Source organism: Pholcus phalangioides, unplaced genomic scaffold, assembly GCF_987345545.1.
Source record: "Pholcus phalangioides strain wild (caught in Gottingen) unplaced genomic scaffold, Ppha-v1.0 ptg000015l_1, whole genome shotgun sequence".
Lineage (NCBI taxonomy): Eukaryota > Metazoa > Arthropoda > Arachnida > Araneae > Pholcidae > Pholcus > Pholcus phalangioides.
The window spans coordinates 32,610,143-32,631,834 of NW_028301608.1; the positions used below are offsets into that span (position 1 = coordinate 32,610,143).

A 21,692-nucleotide genomic window follows, 5' to 3' on the forward strand; every position below is an offset into this window, starting at 1 on the left:
TATGACTTCCAAAAAACGTTTTTATTGACGTCAGGCGACAGCTTGGGACGGCAATTGTAATATAACTAATCTTTATTTTTAAAATCTTCATTAAATAACACCCGACGGTTACTACTACGATAGCGCGATCGGTAGAGGCATGGCGTGAGATTCATAGGGACAATTATCGAACTGATTCGAATCCGATCTCGCCAGAAGGATACACTTTTTTTTCTTCTTCCCGTCTCTTCGAATAGCGCCATCTATTTTCTGAAAGTCGAACTATTTGCAAATGGGCATTTTTGACGTAATTTTTCACGTTTCCAAAATGGACATATTGACCATTTTATCTCGTCATGTTTGAGACATTTCATGACTTCCAAAAAACGTTTTTATTGACGTCAGGCGACAACTTGGGGTAGGCTGACAGGGCAATGATAATATTTTTTTTCCCATACTATGAATTCGCTATAAAGGGGCCCATGAAAAGTCTGGCTTAGGTACCCGTCAAAGATCGCAGTCTGGAGGCCCTACTACAGGATGTGGGGCCATGATGCAGGGCTTCCCACGGCGGTAGTGCGAATCCTTGGGGCGCCTCTTGAAAGGGTTACTTTTATGCAAAACAAGTGTAAACTTTTGTGGGTGCCCCAACCGGCTCGGAGCAGTGCCCCGGTTGCCCCAGAAGCCTAGTTACGGCCCTGGGGCATCCACAATTTACGGACCTTAAAAATTGAAACAGCAAATATATTCTCGGGTGACTGACCAAACATTTCGAATACTACACAGAGGGGGGGGGGAATCTTATATATATATACATAGGATTACTAGATTCGTAAGCTCTAAAATGAAGATGCACACTTGCTCCACCTCATCAGTAACGATTCATTTACCTATGTTCACATCAGATGGCACCATTGTATTTGAAACCATAGGTCTCTCAATCTTTACGAAAGTACTGTTGTAACCAATTTTTCCTGCCTTTTTTCTTCGGGGGGGGGGGGGGGGAACCAAGCAAACTCTGATGAATAGATATGTTTCATAATACAATTTTTTTGATAAAAAAAATTCTGCAAACCTGAAAATAAGAATAAAAGGGAGACATTTCCACAATGTACAACGAGGACGATTGAAACTTAAAAATAAAGGATATCTGGTAACCCATTGCTAAGTTTACTGTTTTTCCCCATTCAAAAATTACAGATAAACTGGCGCCAGGAGACACTCTGACGAATGCAAGGCCAAATGAAACGACGAATAAAATAAGAAAGACCTTTGAGACATTATAACAAAGAGATTTGTAGGGATATTTATTCACACAAATCATACTATACACATAATTTACACACATAAAAATAAAATTATTTATATAAATGATACATATCGCAAGGTTTGTTATAGGTATGACATTGTAACTGGCTGCAAAGACCTGTGTTGAAACGGTTGCAGATGCCCACACTGAGGAGTGATATTGCACTGCAGGACACATCTTGGACCAGTTATTGCCATGCGATTTAATTTCTTTGATCTCAGCTTTAGTTCTTCCAGGCTATAATCCAAGTGTGTCATCTTTGTGAAATCATCTGCATCTTGAGGATATAGATCATCGCCTATAGAAAAAAATGAAAGAAATGTCCCAATGAATTCGAAATTACGAATCTCACAGAGGCTGCATATTTTTGTATTGAAGTAGAAACTTGAGACCTTCAACTGGAGATTTGCAGACTGTTGGCATAAAAAAAATTTACCTGAATCATGCAGCTGCTGCATTCGTCTGCATTATCAGAAAAAACCTAAACAGATAAATTTAATGGAAATTGGTGCAGTGCCTGGTTCCTAGGAAACAATTTCTGTGATTTCAATTTTGTGTGTGCATGGTATTTACGCCATAGATTTTCTCTGCTTATCAATTACAGAATTATTTTTTTGCTCAGTCGAAAGCATGATATCTGGAAAAATAATGGCTATCCACAGCATTAATCGGAGTCCTTAGGCTGGGATCTTTGGGGGGCCCCCGTGGTTACCCTATTGTGAATTTATAGTGTGAAGAAACAAAAAATGATAAGAATAATCTCAGCCACAGGCTGTAGCCCTGTCCATCGGTAAAACCAATGAGAAATGAAGATTAGCTTCTTTTCATTATGACATTGTACCACCAAATTCAATGTAGTAAAAGCATCATGAGGTATAAAAACCGCTAAATGCATCAAATAACGTAAAGCGACAAGGTTCTTCAAAAAGTACCTTTGAATGGACATAATAGGTACAGGAGAAAAACAAACATCATGATAAAACCTCTGTTTCCTTAATATTAATGTTCATGTAAGAAGACTGCCCATTTCAGCAGCTTTACAATCATTAGTAGTTAAATATTTCTAGAGCAGTCAAAATGACTGCTACCGTCTTACTATATAGGTAGAACTTCATTTTCCCACTAAACTAAGAAACCTAGAACATTGATATTTTAGGAATTTAAGAGCTTTAACCAGATGAGAAATGCCATGAAACTTCAAGAACCTGAGCAAAACCATTTTGGTGTAATCCCATGTCAAAGTAGCTTTGTGGTCGAAATGACCACTTCCATTGTAGTGTCAACTGGGCGTAAAAATCTTTGGGGATTTTTTCCTGGAATACATATGTTTAAAACCTTCTGAATGAAACAGGCTAGATATATAGAATGCTAGAATGCATTTCCAGATAATATTGAATTATCTTACCAGGAAGAAGTGACATGGCTCCATCGTTCGTGGAGACAATGATAGGCAACCATCGTTCACAACCCAGTGGTTCCCTTTTCCTAGCAAAGTTGAGAAGCTCATGATATGATTTCAAAGGCAGCAGTCTCGAGAGTTCATAAACTTGAGGTGGTGGTAAAAACACTGAATTATCAGAAGTCGATTCCAACATATCCTCGGGTGAGCTCCACTGTATACAAAAAAAAAAAATAATAATAATAAAAAAATCAAAACACTTTATTATCATGAAACCATTTCAGGACATTTCCAAAATTGATGCGAGGCAGTTTCAATGCGATTAACAACCACAAGTATCATAACCAAAAACTACAAAGTCGAACGATGATTAATGTTGGCATTTTTGTTCATTTTGCCAGTTTAAAACATTCTTTGTCATTCGCTTTTAAATATATGTTAAAATATTGTGCAGAGTTGGTAACTTAATTCTAGAAAGTAATTACAAAAACACAAAGCATCTCAAGCAAGTTATTCTTGGCTGCTTGACGCTCAAGGTGCAGATATATTGGCTGCCCCGTTTGAGCATGAGAATGAAAGAATGAGTCAATGAAAACGCATTTGGGGCACAAAGAAGAAGACATTGCTCACTTTAGGAAACACTAATCTAGGTTCACAGATGTCACAGATACTTCTGGAAGCTACTTTTAATCACTAGGAATGTGAATTCACATCCTTACAGTGCTGCCTTAATACATGGGCCTACCCGTCACAAAAATGAGATCTGGATAAAATTTTCTAGAATTCACCAGGTAGAGCCTCAGAAAAAAAACCACTTGGCGCGGGTGGAGGAGGGGCATGATGCTCTTAAGATGGCCCTTGCATCTTTGAGGATCATGTACATCAATAAATATTTATTGTCTTTCCCTGAGGGGGGCATATGGGATCTTTAAAAGTATTTTCGAAGGAAATGTTTTGAATCCTTAAAAATCTCTAAATCTCTTGTAATGGAAATACCAGAGACTCTTTCAAAAGTTGCGTCTCACAAGGAAAGTGTCCGGAGGCAAAGTTTTCAAAAAGTTTTGGAAAAATTGTTGTAAAAATCGAAATGGTCTTAAACTGATGTAGTTAATATTTTTGAGTGCATTTTTTTAAATATTAAATTAAAATAAATTTTTTTATTTATTAACAAGCATCAGAATATTTTTGTCAGAAAATAAGGTTGCATCCATTTTGATCAGTGGTGGTTTTAGTCATTCATAAAACCTATATTAGTTCTTCAAAACCTACTCCTAACCAGAACATGGCCCATCACTCTATACTCTTCAAATCCTGAGGATTGATGTTTTTTCTCGAATATTTACCCAGACCAAGCCACCTATGATGGATGAGTGGTCACAGTGAAGGACTCGTATAGTGAGGAACTAGGTTTGAACCCCACTGGCACCACAGTAGTGGTAGACTGAAGTTGGTAAACATGGTTCCCAACTCCAAACTTTGAGATGAATGCAAGCCAATTTCCCTGTTAAAAAGTCTCGCCACAGAGAGCAACGGGCCTACAATGGTAAAATTATTCAATCTTTACACTTCACTCATAGTTTGAATAATTGATGGAAGATGACAGCAATATAACAAGCATTACACAGAAGCAAACTTCACGCAAGGTTCATATAGCACATGCAATCACAGCTCCTAGCATGGCCCAAGTCTTTTTCGACCAATTGCTAAAATTTCTTATTCAGCGGGCCATGACCTGGTTAAGAGGAAGACACCTAAAGCTAACCCAGCCCCCTCCTGTAAACATGTCTCCATGGAACACGCAAGGCTTTTGTGGCCATCATGTAAAGTAACATTCAACGTTTTCAGGTTTTTTTTTGGCCGATATGACAGACAGTTTTTCTTTCGACAATATCGGCTAGATTAGCCAAGCACAAACAAAACTGTAGACTCTGTCAGGTTGACAAGCCAGCTGTACCGGAGCATGCTCTTAATAAGGATCACAAAATTCTCTTTGCGAACAATCAAGTGCTATCTAGCAGCATAAGATATTTTCAACATATATTTAAAGAACCAATCAAAATTCAAGAGCACAAGAACTACTTCAACAGAAAGAAAGAGAGGATGAAGATCAACAGTGCTTGGCTTCATGCCTTAAAGATGATGAGATCAACACCTATAAGCACTACCCAGAGTGCTTGGGAATAACTTCAGCCAATGAGGAAATCTTGCTCAATGGTTCGATCCCAACGAAGAAGTGCAACTCAAGCAGGGAGAAGGATTAAATAATAGCCTTTTTCTCACAGTTATACATATGATTTTATTTCTTGAAATGGTTTGCTACCCATCAAAACGTCAAAAGAAAAAAACTTCGTCATATCAGCCAAAAAACAAGAAAACTTTGAATTTTGATATTCCCCACATATTTGCTGATCCCAGGATTCCTTCCTCCAACGCTCTCATAATATAGATGCGCCTAATCTTGAACCCATGCGAAGGGGGGGGGGGGAATTGAGAAATATATTCATTCTTTTTCACCATAACAAATGCTAAAATGGTTAGAATAGCCTATTTTGTAAGATTTGAATAATGCAAGTAATGTCTCTTTGTTTCAGAGGAATAAAATAGAGTTGTTTGTACCTTCACGACAGTGACTTCACCCTGATCAAGCAAAACATCTGGTTTCCTGGGCAGGCAACATAAATAGAATATTGTGTCATATCGCCTGTGCCCAACCGAAGTTGGCGTCAACCAGTCAGACCATTCGTATAAAGACCAAATATCAGGACACATACCACACTCGATGCAGAGATTGATGAATTGATAAGGGTCTTTATGAACTTTGTCTTGCCAATTTTTGATATCAACTTGCTTAGATAACAGAGTGTATGTCGTTGCTTCCGGAGTCGTTTCAAGAGCTGGATTAGTCAACAACAGTATACCGGTCTCTTCGAATGTTTCTCTGAGAGCGGTTATTCGCAATGCAATATTAGACGGCAACGGTTCACCTTCGAAAAATATATTCTTCGATTTAAGAGTGATCGGATCGCTGATTACGGGGGGTCTTGGACCGGTGATGGATTCTGAAAACTGCATCAGTTCGCTTCTCAAGATACCAAGCCGTTCGTACACTTCCCACCAGTTTGGCGAATAATCAGCAGGTTCGACGAGTCCACCAGGAAATACATAAGCATTGGCCATGAACGAGCTCAACTGGCTTCGTTTCACCATCAATATCTTGTAGTCGCTACTGGAGGGTTTGTTTTCGTAGTTCCATTTTGCAGAGTCCATGACCTCTGAGAGGTTTTTGCCTTTAGCAACTATATCGTGCATGGATAGACGAGCTGATATAATCAAGCTTGCAGCTTCTCTCCATGGAGGCCTGTCCATGGTATCTGGAAAAAAGAAATAGATTTTTTTATTATATTTCATTACATTATACAGGAAATACGTGATAACTAAGCTTTGAATAAAAGCTTCCCATACGTTCAGGGCTTAACTTTGACATGAGGGGACCCAGGGAAAAGCAGGTTTTTGGGAGGGCCTCTATGATTACAGTCATAGATGTTTGGTTAGTCAGTGAATACAGACTTATATTGTTAAAATTTTTGGCAAACACCCCACTCGCCCACGCAGAAACCAGATCCAGCCTATGTTAAAGGTGACAACCTTTTAATTTTGAACCCAACAAGGCATAGGCTCTATCGTCAATCAGCGATTTCAGCCATTGCCCGAAGATGGACGAGAAGGTCGCATCAGGTGTGTTACACATTTTATCATGCTTAATTTAGGTGTCACTGGCTTTTTCTGAATTTCTTTGCACCCTCCAGTATTTCCCCGACTTTGTTCTACTTTGAGCTTCGCGGGGGGGGGGGGGGGGGAGCCTCGTAAAAATAAGATTTGGTTGAAATTTTCTAGAATAAGAATGTAAACTGGTAGGCAGACATTTATACCTACGTAAGGGCCTAAGAAAAATGATTTCTTCCAGGTGCCCATTATGCACACACAGCCCCTGCCTATCTTCTTTCAAATTTATGCTCCCTCCCCACTTGAATCCTTGGCCGAAAGTGGATTTGTACAGCCCATCGTGGAAGCTCCTGTGAATCAAGTTTGGGTTGGACCCATAGATCAAGAGCACCTGGCTCCTTTTTCTAGTGAATTCAAATGCTGGCCCAGGGACCTCAAAAAGAAAAGGCCTCACAAAAGTGAGATACAATCAAAATTTTTGAGGGGTATGCATGTAAATTGGCCCAGTAGAGCCTCAGAAAATCATTTGGCCTGAGGGCCCATGGCACTCTTAAGACAGCCCTGACACCCGGGCTCAAATCCCACTGTTTCCACAGTTGTAGTCGGCTGACATTTGTTTTCTGTGGTTCTCAACTTCAAGGTGCAAATGTGGGCAAATCTCCCCCATTAAAAAGTCTATGCAGAGAGCAACAGGCCTATAATGATATAATTATTCAATCATCGCATTCCAGTCATAGTTCGAAAAAGTGATGGCAGCACTACTTATAACAAACTTGACGTTAGGGCCAGAACACACACACCCACATTCTAACATGTAACAATTTATTAGAAGTTCTGAAGAGGAATATGGATGAGGTGCCATGTGTGGTTTAGCAGTAGTAGTAGCTCAAAAATCCTTGGCTGTAAGAGGATTTGTACAACCTATTTTGGAAGCTCCTGTGGATCAAGTTTGGGTTAGGACCCATAGCTCAAAAACTATTGGCTGTAAGTGGATTTATACGACCCATATCAGAAGCTTGTGTGTATTAAGTCTGAGCTGTGACCATAGCTCAAGAATTCCTGGCTACAAGTGGATTTGTACGACCCATCTCGAAAGCCCCTGATAATCACATTTGTGGCGTGACCCTCAACTCAAAAACCTTTGGCTTTAAGTGAATTCATAAGACCCTTTTCGGAAGGCTCCTTCCCTAAGAATCAAGTTTGGGCCATGACCCTTAACTCAGGAGCACCTCAACGTAAGTGTACAACCCACCTCAGAAACACCTTCAAATCGAGTTTGGGTCATGCCCCATAGTCCAAAAACACCTGGCCGTAAGTGGATTAATAAGAACCATCTCGAAAGCCCTTGCGAATTACATTTGGGCTGTGACCCACAGCTGGCTGCTAGTGAATTTAAATTACCCTGTTTTGGAAACCTCTGTGATTAAGTGTGGTCGTGACTCACGGCTCAAAAACTCTTGGGTGTAAGTGGATTCGTATGACCCATCACGGACGCCCCTAAGATTCAAGTTTGAGTCATGACCCGTAGCTCAAAGACTCTCATCTGTAAGTGGCTTCATAAGGCCTTTCTCGGAAGCTGTGTTGTGACTCACAGGTCCAGAACCCCTAGTATAAGTTTAGAGCAATCATGTAGGTGCTCTTTCTTTTGATGTCAGGTACAAACGGTGCTCGCGATTAAAAAAAAAAATTGTTTGACCCTTGAAACTATAAGATAGAAAAATTTCTATCATTTCTTTTAATTCCCTTCCCCCCCCCGAAAGATATTCCCTACACGACATTTCGATTTTATGAACACGGTGATAACACATTAAAGTAAGCACACATTTATAATAAAAATTCGTATTCTCTTTTGTTAAACATTTTTATAAAGATCTGTGTTTAAATCAAATACATTTCTTTGAGGAATCAAACAAATGGACACTTGCCCGAAGCCATCCGACTGGGAATCGGACAATTTTGAATGATCTTTGGAGACTCAAGGATATTACGGCTTCGCAAATTATGAATATTATGACCGGATGAACGAAGTATCCGCGTTATTTCACGAATCGAGCTCATTTCTGGTGGTCACGAGCGCGGATTTTGTTTACGTTTTGATGCAGCTCACGCGTGTTGCCACGAAAGAAATGACAACTCGAAGGTACTTTAACAACTGGCTGTTGAGAAGATATATTTTGGAAAGAGAGAAAATTCAACTGTCCCTGCGGGGAATCGAACCCACGTCCTTTCATACTCCGGGTGAACACACTAGACTACAGAGGCACCGAATCTCTCAATCTTTCCTTGGAGCTCGTGTACACTGAAAGGGACCGTACATGGACGGCCGGACCAGACTCAGGCCAAGCTCACAACTGCTGACGTTGCCACCAGATGGCGACTTATACAATGATGACGTCTCTCTCCGCTACCATACGTAGAACTCCTTAATACATGATATACGCATATGAAGTCGTCTTACCATACGAAAGTTCTTTAACACAACTGGCTGTTGCGGAGATATATTTTGGAAAGAGAGAAAATTCAATTTCTGCGGGGAATCGAACCCACCTCCTTTCACTTTCCTGATTGGTCGAAAAAACCCGAATTTCAGGTTTTTAACCAATCCCCTCCTTCACACTGCACACGGCGCAAAAATTCTACCCTAAGAAAACCCGGCTTAAACTGCATACCACCCACATGCACTATTTTGGTCGATCAGATATGGTCAGAAGGAAATTCAGCCGCCGAGATAACTGCATGGTCGGGAATTTATGTCGCAAGGAAACAGAAAAAAAACTACGATAGTTGTCATTTCATACAAGGATGACGTCACTCTCCGCTACCATACGAAAGTTCTTCAACCCAAGGTTCTGCCCAATTTAGGGGCAGTTGAATTTTTTCTCTTTCCAAGATATATCTTCGCAACAGCCAGTTAATAAAGAACCTTCGCATGGTAGCGGAGAGTGACGTCATCCTTGTATAAATCGCCATCTGGTGGCAACGTCAGCAGCTGTGAGCTTGGCCTGAGTCTAGTCCGGCCGTCCATGTACGGTCCCTTTCAGTCACTGAGCTGTGCTTTCAGTGTACACAAGCTCCAAGGAAAGATTGAGAGATTTGGTGCCTCTGTAGTCTAGTGCGTTCACCAGGAAAGTGAAAGGACGTGGTTTCGATTCCCCGCCGGGGCAGTTGAATTTTCTAACTTTCCAAAATATATCTTCGCAACAGCCAGTTGTTATATGTATAGCCACTATAGTTCGTTTCAGGTTAACTTTGCAGTGAAAGGGAAGCTACGAGGGAACCGCATCACACGTTGCTATGACAACGAAAGCCGTTCAACCAATGTATCGATGCGCAGTCGCAGTAAGGTATAGCTGATTCTCGCCAATCTCACTGAGAAAAATCTTTTTTTTATGCATAATGGTGATCATTTTTTTTTCTATTTTAAAATTCTTAAACGAATAAAGATCGATTCAGAACACTATTTTTTCAGTATTCATTTTCAATCATTCAAAAAATTGAAATATTCTGCATAAATGATCATCGTAAGCCTCCGATATATGGGAACTATATTTTGCGGCGAAGGAATACACTCTCTACCTTTCTCTGCACTGCAAAGTTAACCTGAAACGGACTATAGAATAGGTCGCCTTATTCGTATGGTAGCGGAGAGTGATGTCATCCTTGTATGAAATGACAACTATCGTAGTTTTTTCTCTTTTTCCTTATGACATAAATTTCCGACCATGCAGTTATCGGCGGCTGGATTTCCTTTTGACCATATCTCATCGACCAAAATAGTGCATGTAAAGGTGGTATGCAGTTTAAGCCGGGTTTTCTTAGGAGTAGAGTTTTTGCACCGTATGCAGCGTGAAGGAGGGGAACTAGTTAAAAACCTGAAATTCAGGTTTTTTCGACCAATCAGCGTTTTCACGCTGCACGCGCTGTAGAAACCTGCTTCTAGGAAAACCCGGCTTTAGACGCCCTTCAGGAAGTTGCCGACTGTGGCATCTCGGAAACGTTTATTTTCGCTGTGCTTGCCTGCTTCAACTGGATTATACTGCCTTCTGTGTCTACTAGGGCTTTAATCCTGCTTAGTGAAATAATATTGCCATGTTTCCGGTTGTGGTGAAAACAGAGTTGATATTTTCAGTCCGGAGACAGGGGCTTCCTTTAACGGCCGGAGGAGCGAAGCGACGTCCGAACCCGAACGAAGTTCGGCCTACAGGTGTGGTTATATCCGCTGTGGTGGTTAAGCGGTCATAGTGACGGATTCGCGTCGCGAGGTCCCGGGTTCGAACCCCATATTGGTGGTCGGCTGAATTCGGGTTTCTGTGGTTCCCAACTTTAAGGCCGATCTCCCTCTTAAAAAGTCTCGCCACAGAGAGCAACAGACCTACAAATATAATTCAATCATAACACATCACTCACTTCACTTCTGCAGCATAGATGGCAGCACTGAAAAAAAAACACAACACTACATACGCACTCAGGCTGTTAGGCACACACACAGTTACCCTTCCGGCACAACTCACTAGGTAGTAAATCGCCCATAGACCTGAGTTGTGCTCGGTTTGAAAGAAAGGTGTGGCTACTAATAAAGTAGTCGGAAACTTTTTGCGTGTCTATGGTTATAGCTGTAAGAATTTTACTACGTTCCCTCTTACGTCTTATTTGCATATTCGCATGCACCTATGTTAGCGATTGGACGAAACGTTTTCTGCGCTAATACAATGTTGAATTACGTGTCATTTGAATATCCTGCAACAACCACGATGTTGCAGGATATTCTGCTCACAGTCGTGTTTCAGCACCGATTTTTTTTTAATTCTTGACGGTTTTAAACAGCTTTTGTTGGGCCGAGGCCTAGTAACTGGACACCCCGCGGAATTCATATTTCTGGTGATTTTAATTTCGTATTTTCGTGACATTTTTTTTTTAAAATTCGGTATTATGAGTTTACCGCCCATTCAATTCTGTGTGGATTATTTCGATTTATAATGTGCATTTCGGATTACTTCGATTTAAAACGTGCATTATGGCTGTGCGGTGGAGGAAAGGAGAAAAAAAAAAACAGGTGAGCGTTACAGAAGACTCAGCACTTCTTGGCGTCAAGCTTATACTTCTTTAATCTTCAAGCTTATACTGCTTTTTCACCAAGGACGCCTGCGTGCGCACTCTTGACAACGTCACTTTTCCACTTTTTACAATTGATTTTGCAACCATGCCACCCCCCCCCCTCAGGTGAGATGCTGACACGGCTCTAGCCTTGGTATCCAGGACAATTGCCATCATTTCTTGCATTTTTTTGCTATTAATTCACTACGAAAGGGCTCGTGAAAAGACTGGCTTGGTGACCGTCGGACCGTCAAAGATCCCAACCTAGAGGCCCCGTTCCAGTCTGTGGGGGGGGGGGTCACGGGTGCCACTGCAGCGACATAAATAGACTCTTTAAGATCGTTTGACAACTATTATCTATATTCATGAAAGACTAATAATGAAAGAGGCAATACTCCTCTCTCCTAAGGGCATCAGAGACCCCTCGGACAAAGAACCCCTTACCAGGCTAGAAATACCTGCTACCTAATCTGCATACTCGCTGCCAAATATTTAACCAGATCCCCTTTTCATGAAGCCGTTTCCGCACTTGTAGATCTCCGGGCTGTCCATGCATTAAGATGGCACTGTTCTTCCTTCCACTTCGGTATACGGCTTCATCTGTTGGCGAGCAAACAATGGTATTCTCAAAATGGATGTCGCGGTTTTCTTCTTTCAGAAGTTGCTTTTCGGACTGTATTTTACACACCATCCTGCAGCAAGCTGGCTGGGCCTTGGTAAAAACAGCATCTGTCCTGCTTAGAGGCAACTTGCGTTCTTGTTTAATAGGAATTTTGACGGTGAGTGGTGAAAGTGTGTGAAAATGAGTGAAACGCGGATACCGGTAAAAAAAAAATTGTCCGTATGACAGGGGTGACTGTCAATCGGGTTTTTGCGAAACATACTTTTATTATGCATGGAGAATTATTTGGCCGTAAAAGAGAGGTGACCGCATTTGAGGGGATGTCCGTTAAGTGGGGTTATACTGTATTATAAGCAGTATTAATCTGAAAAGTTATAAAATGATCGTGGGCTTCAATAAAAATGTATAAATATGCATCTATTATGAAAATTCTCAAATTTTATGAACTTAATGCATTGATACTAAAAAAAGACCAAAATATGTGTAAATGCATATGTACGTATGCATTTGCATATAATCTGAACTCTAGTCATCAGCGACAAGTAAATTTTTATTGTTTCCTTCTATCGGCTATGTTCCTCAAAACAAGAAAGTTTCTCTAGAGCATATTTAGAATTTAATACTTCCCATAGGATTATAATTTATATATTTTTTTAAATCGGATAACAAATTTTGAATTTCGCTGACTATTAGATAATAAAGGAGATAATTTTCAGGTAAGAAATTTTCGAAATAATTTTTTTGCCTGCGGGTGAAAGATTGCTTTCAGTTGAAGGTAATGTATGTGTTACTGCCAATGCTCAAAGTATGGCAATTTCGCAAATTGCCCAGACTTGGTCCGAAGTCCGAGTTGCAGAAAAGATTCGGACTTTGGTCGGCCATTTCACGAAGTGGCCGGAGATCCCTGGTGAAAGCTCGATGTGCCGACGTAAAACTGTCCGATAGGAGCCAAATCCATTTTCTTTAATTGCCAACGTGTGATGCATGTCCATGTATAGAAGTTGTATTGGAATAGCCCCATGTGACGAGAGAAAAAAAGTGAAATTTGAGGAAAAAAAAATGTAAAACAATTATGTAAACATATATTATAGTATTTTCTGCCGAATTTTCGAGAAAAAAAAAATGCTTACCGCAATGTGACTGCGGTTTGATTTGTTGCTATAACTAACGTGGACATAATTATCACTAAAAAATACGCCGAATTGACGATGATCCCGAATAATATCTTTTGTAAGCGGACTTTTTTTTGCCTTTAAGCTAAAATGCTGCATTTTTTTCTTGATCACTGTGAGGTGTTAGAATAAATCTGTCTGTTCTTTCGAAATATTGTTTTTTACGAAACTGGCCAATTTCGGGCTTCAGCAGTAACATATGCACTAAAAAAGTGGCGAAATGTGCTCTAAATATATGAAAATACGACTGAAAATGCCAAAATACGCACTAACAGCACCGAAAAGCATGCACTAATAATCCCAAAACATGTACTAAAAAAATCTTTAAAAAAAGTCACACGTATAGTTTTAGATTTAAACACGTAATTTTTGTTTTTTTGCAAAAAAAAAGAAAAACTTTTTCGAAATATTGTTTTTAACAAAAAAATAATAATGACAATAAAAAGATTCCCACATAAGAAGCTTTTCTAAACCACAAGAAAACTATTGCCATCTGTTGGCGTAATATTGCATTTTCAGTTTCGTAATCACTTCTTTAACTTTCTTTTTTTTCTTCGCTACTGAAATTTTTTAATGGGACAAAAATAAATGAAAAAACTTTTTTTTTAAAGATTTTGCATTACTCACGGACCGAAAGCACTGTGACGAATTTTTATTTTTCAATATCAGGCATCATGACGAAATGTGGTGAAATATTGAGAATGAGGTCAAAAAATCAGAAATAACCTTCGTCTAATACTTTCGTGTGCAGAAAAATACGAAATGGTGTCAGAAGTATTTAAAAACAAAAATGTATCGTGCAGCCTAAGAATTAAATAGACAAGTTCCGAAGAAAAGAAAAACGATATTTTTATAGGCTTTTATGAATTTTTTTTTGTATCGCATTTTAGTTTTCGGGATGTTTGTAAGCTAGTAGCTAAATCTATATATATAAAATTGATTTTCTGTGTGTGTGTATGTTCTCTATACAAATCTACAATTTTAGATCGATCGTCGCCAAATTTTGCATATATACCAAATGGGACCCGACTTGAACGATAGGCTACTTTACAATTTCGTCAGAGCAGGGCAGATGCCCCAAATGGGCAAAAAACTGTCCGGCAACAATGGTTTTTGGGCCTCAACAATCACTTTCCGAACGTTTACTTTGGTTCCCTAGCAATGCGTTTCAGACGTGTATATGCCTTTACAACGGTTTGTCACTTCTTTAATCCTGTTAGTATATGTATAATAGTTTATGCCTTTATAATGGTTTGCCAAATTTTCAATATACTCTCAGTAATGAGGCTTTTTGAATAGACGTCATAATCATCATCAGCATCGCTTTGAGAGTCAGGAAAAGGGTGATCCTCATAGAAATCAGTGCTAAAATTGTCGATTTTACTGTAGAAATGCGAAAATTTGGTGATGTTTTCTGTCATGTCAATAATTTTAAAAATTGTATTGAATTTTCGATTTTTTTTTTTGAAATATTCAGTTCGCTTAGAGATATACGAAGCCCAGGAGATTAAATATGAAGTAATTAGCCAAACCTATACTTTTGAGTTGGATATTCGAGCAATATCATTGATTTCATTTATATCTTCTCAAGTATGAAAATTAATGTCTCCATATTGTCTCTTTTGATATTTATTTGCATAAATTCATGTGGGTTAGGATATTTTAAAATTAGTTATGAGCCCGTGAAAAGTGCATCGAAAAAATTCCACAGCTTTAACTAAGGATTTTTGGAAGCTGGAACAGACAGATGGATAACTTGAAGTTCGGGGGAGGGGGGGAATCGAAATACCTAGCTCCCCTTAAAAAAAGAAAAATGTATATTCATTTCTACGTTTCTGTGTAAATCTATATTTGTTTATTTCATGAATCACGCAGGAAGTCGCCATATTGGTTAACTTGGACACGGTTTGTATGTCCCTCAAGAAAAAGAGAGGGAGATATCACGTGATCCAAAAAAGCCTCATTGAAGAAAACCCGGCAGCGCCGGGTATTATAGCTAGTATAATATATTACTGTTCACATCGCTTAATGCGATCACATAAGCACTCAGGGTTTCTGATAACCGAATGATAAATATATCCGAAAAAGTCCCGTTTGCAAGTACTTTAACCATATATCCCGTTTGGTCGAACGGATTGTATGGTGAAGAGGAAACTGTTAAAACGGGACAGCTGTTTTCTTTATACATAATTGGTTGCAAAATGTTAAAATCATTCCATTTTTTTTTACATTTTATTATAAAACGGAGCATTTTTTGCCCTTAAGCTAAAATGCAGTATTTTTTATTCAGTCATTGTGAGGCATTAGAATGAACCTGTCTAATGTGTGAAATCGACAGCTTTTCTTCCTCAGCCTAAAATATATATACGCCACAGTACGTAAAATAAGGAAAGTAGTGTCGTGTCTTCAGTGGTGTATATGGCAGCGCAGTTGCCCGGTTTCGCAACAGGACCTGGGTTCAATATCAGGCGGAGACCAGATAAATTTTCTTTTTGAGTTCACCTCACGGCATAAAATCCAAAAAATATGTTTCGTTGTCTGATGTGCATTACGAATCACGACACTTCTATAATGTACGGTACCACGCGCGCGTACACACACCCCTTCTTGAAAAAGTCTATCCGAAAAAGAAATTTCTAAATGGACAACTGAAAGAAACTGATCAAGAATCGAACGGAAAAGGCTTTCTTTGTCATACATTCGCCTTCACTATCGGAAGGCTACACGTACATGGATCGCAGTGAATACTACGGACCGATTACGACATTAAGTACGAAAATGCTTGTCAATAAGGGCGGGGGGTGAAGGAGAACGTCTTCGAGCCTTTCCCATATAGTCTTGCAGTGTGATAACAATAACTTACGGGGGGGGGGGAATGTTTGGTCCAACCTTAGCTTCAGAATGCGGAAAAAAAACTTTTGACGGAAAAAAAAAAAAAACATTATCCGCAAGTCCTGATAACTTATAATTGAATTTTTTCTCACGTTATAATATTGGTCTGTTCCGTTCTTCACAAAAGTGATAGGAATACTCCCATGGGCGGATATGTGGGGTCGGGGCAGCGTCTAAGCTGGAGTCGAGTGATCTAATGTATATATGAATTGACATCATCATCATCGTGCCCCCCAGCAATAATGACCGTGCGCCCTCCAGATTTCGAAGTCTATCTCCGCCTATGCAATACCCGAATGATAACATTATCCATGATTTTAATAAGCAAAGTCAACTGTATTTTTTTTTATTTTGAAACAATTACGGCTTTCATGAATTAGGGGCGAAAAAAGTCAGTCGAGTCTCGTTCATCTGAAATGATAGGGGGATCGAAACAAACTTCAGAATAATATTGAACACGAACGTTTCTCAGAACATGAACGTTTCTCAAGAGCAGCGTTTCTCGTCCACTAAATCAGAGGTCTTCAACCTTTTTCTAGTCGCGAGAACTGCCCCGCACCCATCATTAAAAGAACACCTTACGGCGGGTCTGACATACGAATGCATGCAATCAGGATGATTTCAGCTCTTGAATGCAATTAGTACAAGGTGCTCAATTGGAACGTTGATGAAGTGCTCACGAGCACGAAATCAGATACGAGCATCAAGCAATCTGGATGCTTCAGGGAGCACCGTGGTTCTCGCGAGCAACGGGTTGAAGATGCCTACACTAAATGTTCCTCTATTTTTGGCATCGTAAGCGCTCAAACTTGATTTTTTTTTTGTGTAGAAAAACGGGGCCGAGTCTCCCCTAGAATTGATGCACAAACCAAATTTTTCTGTAGTGTTTTGTAGTATGAAGCCAAGCACCCTAGAATTTATCGACAAATCAAACTAGTCCGCATAGAACGACCACAGGTCTAAAATACTTCTGAGGATCCTGTCCTTGAGAATTAGCAATGAATACCAGTGGCAAATAGTTATATATTAACGTTCAATAGACCTCGTTCGGCGTAGGGGGTTCTCTGGGCCTTAGATTTTATCTGAAAGGACCTACAAGGCATTGGTTCTCAAAGTGTGCATCGCATCTCCTATGGGTGTCGTCAACCTCTGCAGGGGTGTCGTGAAGAGTTAATGCATTGATGTGTGTGCCCGTTTTCTGCATTGAAATAATTCTTTCAAAGCACTTCCAGACTATTCTGGGCAGCCGCGGATAAACGATGGCATGGCCAAAGTAGTTGCAGCTGCTGCTACTACTACTACTAATACTCCGTACATTCCGTAGATATACTGTAGCCTACATGCACCTCGTACGCATTTCTCCGCGAAATTTCTAACGAATCAGTACATGCAAGAACTTGTTGTGTGAGTGCATGTGCCTTGACGTATTTGTGTCGTCAGAGTTGTGTTTGTTTCGTGTTCTTTCCGGTGCTGCCATCGGTGTTCCATATTTGGAAGTAAAGATGGTAAATATTTGGAAGACACTAATAAAAGTCCTAATGCATTTCAACACCAATGGGTGCCGTCTTCAGAGGAAACATTTAAACACTAGTTTCGCTGACCGAGTTTCCCATTTGGGTTGAATACCAAATCTTCACGCTCGGTTGCTCAGCGGAAGAAGTACGTCTGTTCACTTCAAACGTCGTGGTCAGAATGAAGCTGTGAGCCTGCGTGAGATACTAATGCAGCGTCCTGATTGGACCTTTGCGGAATAGTGCTATCCGATTGGGCCATTCGAATTTTCTTGTAATTCCCGCTCAAAATGAATTCAAGCCATGGTGTTGCGATCGGGGGTGTAGATTTATTATCGTTCACTAGTAAGTTCTAAGATGGTAAATGTTTGAATCTTCATGTTATGTAATTATCATGTTGAGGGTCTGCCTGCTCCGCAGACAGCTGACAAAGATGGTAGTGGGAGGAAAAAGTTTGAGAACCACTGTCTTCGGGTATAGGCGTAAACTTGTATCTGGCCAATGAGTCCGAGCCGCTCCGAGATTTGCCACCATACTTACGGAAATGTCGTATTGGATTTGAAGTGAAATGCCCCCTATCCTCAATGTTTCCTTTACGCTTATTCGTTATGGCAAGGGTGTTAAACTCGTTGCCCGCGGGTCGCATGCGGCTCCCAAAGGAACTAGTGGCTGCCCACGACGTCACAACAAGATCTTTTTGTTATTAAAAAGTGTGAAGACTTTACCTTATAAAAAACGGCCTCTGCATATATGAAATAAGTTACATGTTCTCGAAACATTCCAAGCCTTTCAGCAATGTTTCCTTGGTTAACGAATGGATGATAAATGCTGCAGAAACTGTCTGTCTTAAATACGTGAGCATTTTCCTCATGATATTTTTGTATCGAGACATATTGGAGTTGAAAGAATAGCTTGATAGTTTGCGTGAGAAATTGGAAGTAACGTACAAATGTACATTGCTTTTCAATAGTATATTTGCTTTTCAAAAATATCAAGCTCCTACGAACAAATTCGTGGAATTGAGAAAGAGCGATACACCAGTAATGACTGACAAAAAAAATGTAAATTTTTGATTTACGAGATTTAAAGACTTAGAGCCGAAACTCAAGGAAACGTATTCAGACACTCTTAAACTCCAATCTTTCCATTGCGACATTTATCAGCAGGTCCTTTGATGGAAAGAGTTGGAAATAAGTATAATAAGTATAAGTATAATAAGAGAGCAACATCTAAACTCTGTGACGATCACTTTGAACTTCATCCGGTCCAGAGGCCCCCAAGTAGTTCTTATTCCCGCAAGTTTTCCAAGAATTGGACAGCAATTTCGAGGGGCTACCTTATCACATTGAAGTTCGTTGGTTGTCTTGTAACTTTCTTGGTTGTGAAATTGTTTTTATTTTATTATTGTTTTGTTTTTACTGTTAAACGAGGTAAAATAGTTCATAGAAATGGAAGATGTTTCATTTATTAATGATAAGTCATGGGTGCTATATTTAGTATTCATAATTGATATTGCAGGACATTTGAATGACTTACATATCCAACTTCAAGGTAAAGACAGGCTAATAACGCATATTTTTCCATGCACCGGCAAGTACATGTGTAAATTGAATTTGCTAATTCAAAAGCCATTTAGAATGGAATATTCTAATAGACTAGTGGTAATCCGCCCCATCCAGTAAAATGGCGTTTTTAGGCGGGTTTTCTTCGAGCATGTCTCTGCGCAGAAGTTTACAGTCGATCCCGTTTATAACATCCCACTTATAACGTTTTCCCCGGTTAGTACGACTTATTTTTCGTGGCTTCTTCACTAAGTAATTCTCCTGAAGATTTCCCGTTTAAAGCGTTTTCCCGCTTACAACGTTTTTCATGACGGTTTTTCGAAAAGCGTTATAAGTTGGATATCCACTGTATATTATTTAAACAGGGTTTTTCAATTGACTTCTAGTAATCCGGTGATTTCGATAATCCGGCACACCCTTGTGTGATATACGCCGGAGATTAGCGAGAACCTATTGTATTTTCAATAGCTTTTGGCAAGTAGGTAAAATAAATTTTATGGTTTATTTATAACGATCCTTTCACTTTCCTTCGATTCCAATTGAACATTTTTTCGAATGCTTATAATTAATATTTAATTGCTAATTAATAAATTTTTATTTACAATTTATCAAATTATTGTAATTAGTTAATAATTTTTGATGATTAATTTTTAATAATTGACGGTCCACTTGAGATATAATTTTGAAGCAAATGGCCCAAGGTCCAATTGAGTCTGACACCCCTGCGTTAAGGTAAAAATGTTGAGAAATTCTGATTTTTGGAAGAAGATAGATAAGGAATTTTAGAAAAGTAAATCTGCATAGCTAATTGTCAAAAAAAGTAAAAATAATACAAAAGCTTATAAAAAAAAGACATTATAAATTATGGGCTGAAATATTCATCACGTGATTTTCTGCTTGTGTGATCTAACATATAATTTATTTTGTTCATTCAGCAGTAGAAACATTTATAAATGAGTGCTTCAAATGTTGAGTTAACATTTGTGAAATTTCATTTCCTTTTCATTAATGCATTTTAACCAGCGTAAAACGAATGATTTAATTCACGCGATTTCATGAGTACTTCGGAAATGGTGATTCAATGTAGATCATATATTCCCTCAAAAAAAAGTTAATTCAGAAAATTTTCAAGTTTCCAAAGAAACGAATGTCCAACGTTGTGAATTTTCAGCCCGACGCAACTGTATTTCACTGAAGTTATTCTTTATCAAAACCCCGATCTATAGTATATCATTAAATAGTAACATACCTGCTTGACGGTCACCTGCTTCTGTTGTCGGAACAACTTGCCGAACTACGACTTTCAAGTGAATGAAGAGGAAAAAATCTGACCGTAAGATGTTATAGCAACTTTCAGTTTTTTGCCGCAGAAAAAGGATTTTTTTTTTCTTCTCTTCTTCTTCTTCCACTATAAGACACACACTCATGGATTCCACCACCAGCTGGTCAAGGCCGGTTGCCAAAGGATCACGTAATAAGACTGGGTCACAAGCGAGAATTAAGCCACAAGACAGAGCAGTGATGCTTGTGTGTCAGCAGCCGCAGCAAAAGTAGATGAGAGAGAGATAGAGAAAGGAAAAAGAGGGAGGTCGAGCTTCTCTTATACATACAGCTTATTTGCAGATTCGTGTCTGAAGTTGGGAAATTCCATTATTTGCACCGATATTACGGCTCTTATTGATGTTATTACAAAAGAATACAAAGAAAAAAACCTTCGTAAAGACAGTTGAACAAACAATGAGTAACATTGGCTTCATCTTGTTCAATTTCTTGCCAAGAATAATAAGTGTTTTCACTCACGCAATATACGTATATACTTTCTCTTCAAGTTTTGGTCCAATGATGAAATTAACATATCTGGCAAAAGGAAATACTTTTTTTTTTTCAAGGTCACGCCTGAAGTGTATTAGGAAGTCATATCCATGGGTATCTTATATCAATCTGATCGAGGTTAGAATCGTATCAATGGAGAAAGTCTAGCTTTTCTGGGCTACTAAGGGCCGAAGATATAGGATAGGATACATCGACAAACGCGATCAGAATCACAAGCTCTCTCCATTATGAAGAATTATACACATTGCTGAGCAATTTAATCCTTTTGATAATCAAAGGAGGGAGAAGAAAAGCCAATGGCCGATAAGATCATCTGCCACATTCCCCTATTAGATTAATTCGACTGGATTTTCCAATTATTTTAACGTTAATATTTTTGGAACCAATATTAAAAGGTGAATGTTAATCTGATTCCATTCAAAAAGATATGTATCAGATTAACCAATTGAACACAGCGTAACATCTGATCGAAACTTGGTCTAATGCAGCGGTTCTTAACCCTCACAGCGGCAATCCCGAGACATCTCGTCTAACTTGATGCGCTATAGTTTGGCAATCCCGAAATATCTTGGGTTCTTGAAACGCTCCTATTTTTG

At 39.2% G+C, this 21,692-nt stretch overlaps 1 protein-coding gene across 2 annotated transcripts; it reads right to left on the reverse strand.

The window, feature by feature from the left end:
* Positions 1-1,269: 1,269 nt before the first annotated feature.
* Positions 1,270-20,814, reverse strand: LOC149075839 (acyl-coenzyme A diphosphatase NUDT19-like). Of its 2 annotated transcripts, none has more exons than XM_089243356.1 (4): positions 20,513-20,814; positions 5,304-6,058; positions 2,694-2,901; positions 1,270-1,586 (listed from the first exon to the last, which is right to left on the reverse strand). In XM_089243356.1, exons 1-4 carry the CDS (start codon positions 20,688-20,690, stop codon positions 1,372-1,374), a joined length of 1,356 nt encoding a protein of 451 aa, XP_089099482.1. In that variant the 5' UTR covers positions 20,691-20,814; the 3' UTR covers positions 1,270-1,371. The 2 variants fall into 2 exon arrangements, with proteins under 2 accessions (XP_089099482.1, XP_089099484.1); XM_089243358.1 differs by lacking the exon at positions 20,513-20,814 and adding an exon at positions 8,336-8,718.
* Between the last annotated feature and the right edge of the window lie 878 nt (positions 20,815-21,692).

What these genes read in the sequence shown, in the direction of transcription:
- LOC149075839 (XM_089243356.1), bottom strand. Translation starts at nt 20,690, where the DNA reads ATGAGTGTGTGTCTTATAGTGGAAGAAGAAGAAGAGAAGAAAAAAAAA. An exon ending in AGCAGGTGACCGTCAAGCAG is followed by an intron (nt 6,059 to 20,512) that starts GTATGTTACTAT and finishes TCTTTTTTCCAG; the next exon opens with ATACCATGGACAGGCCTCCA. An exon ending in AGCCATGTCACTTCTTCCTG is followed by an intron (nt 1,587 to 2,693) that starts GTAAGATAATTC and finishes TTTTTTCTATAG; the next exon opens with GCGATGATCTATATCCTCAA.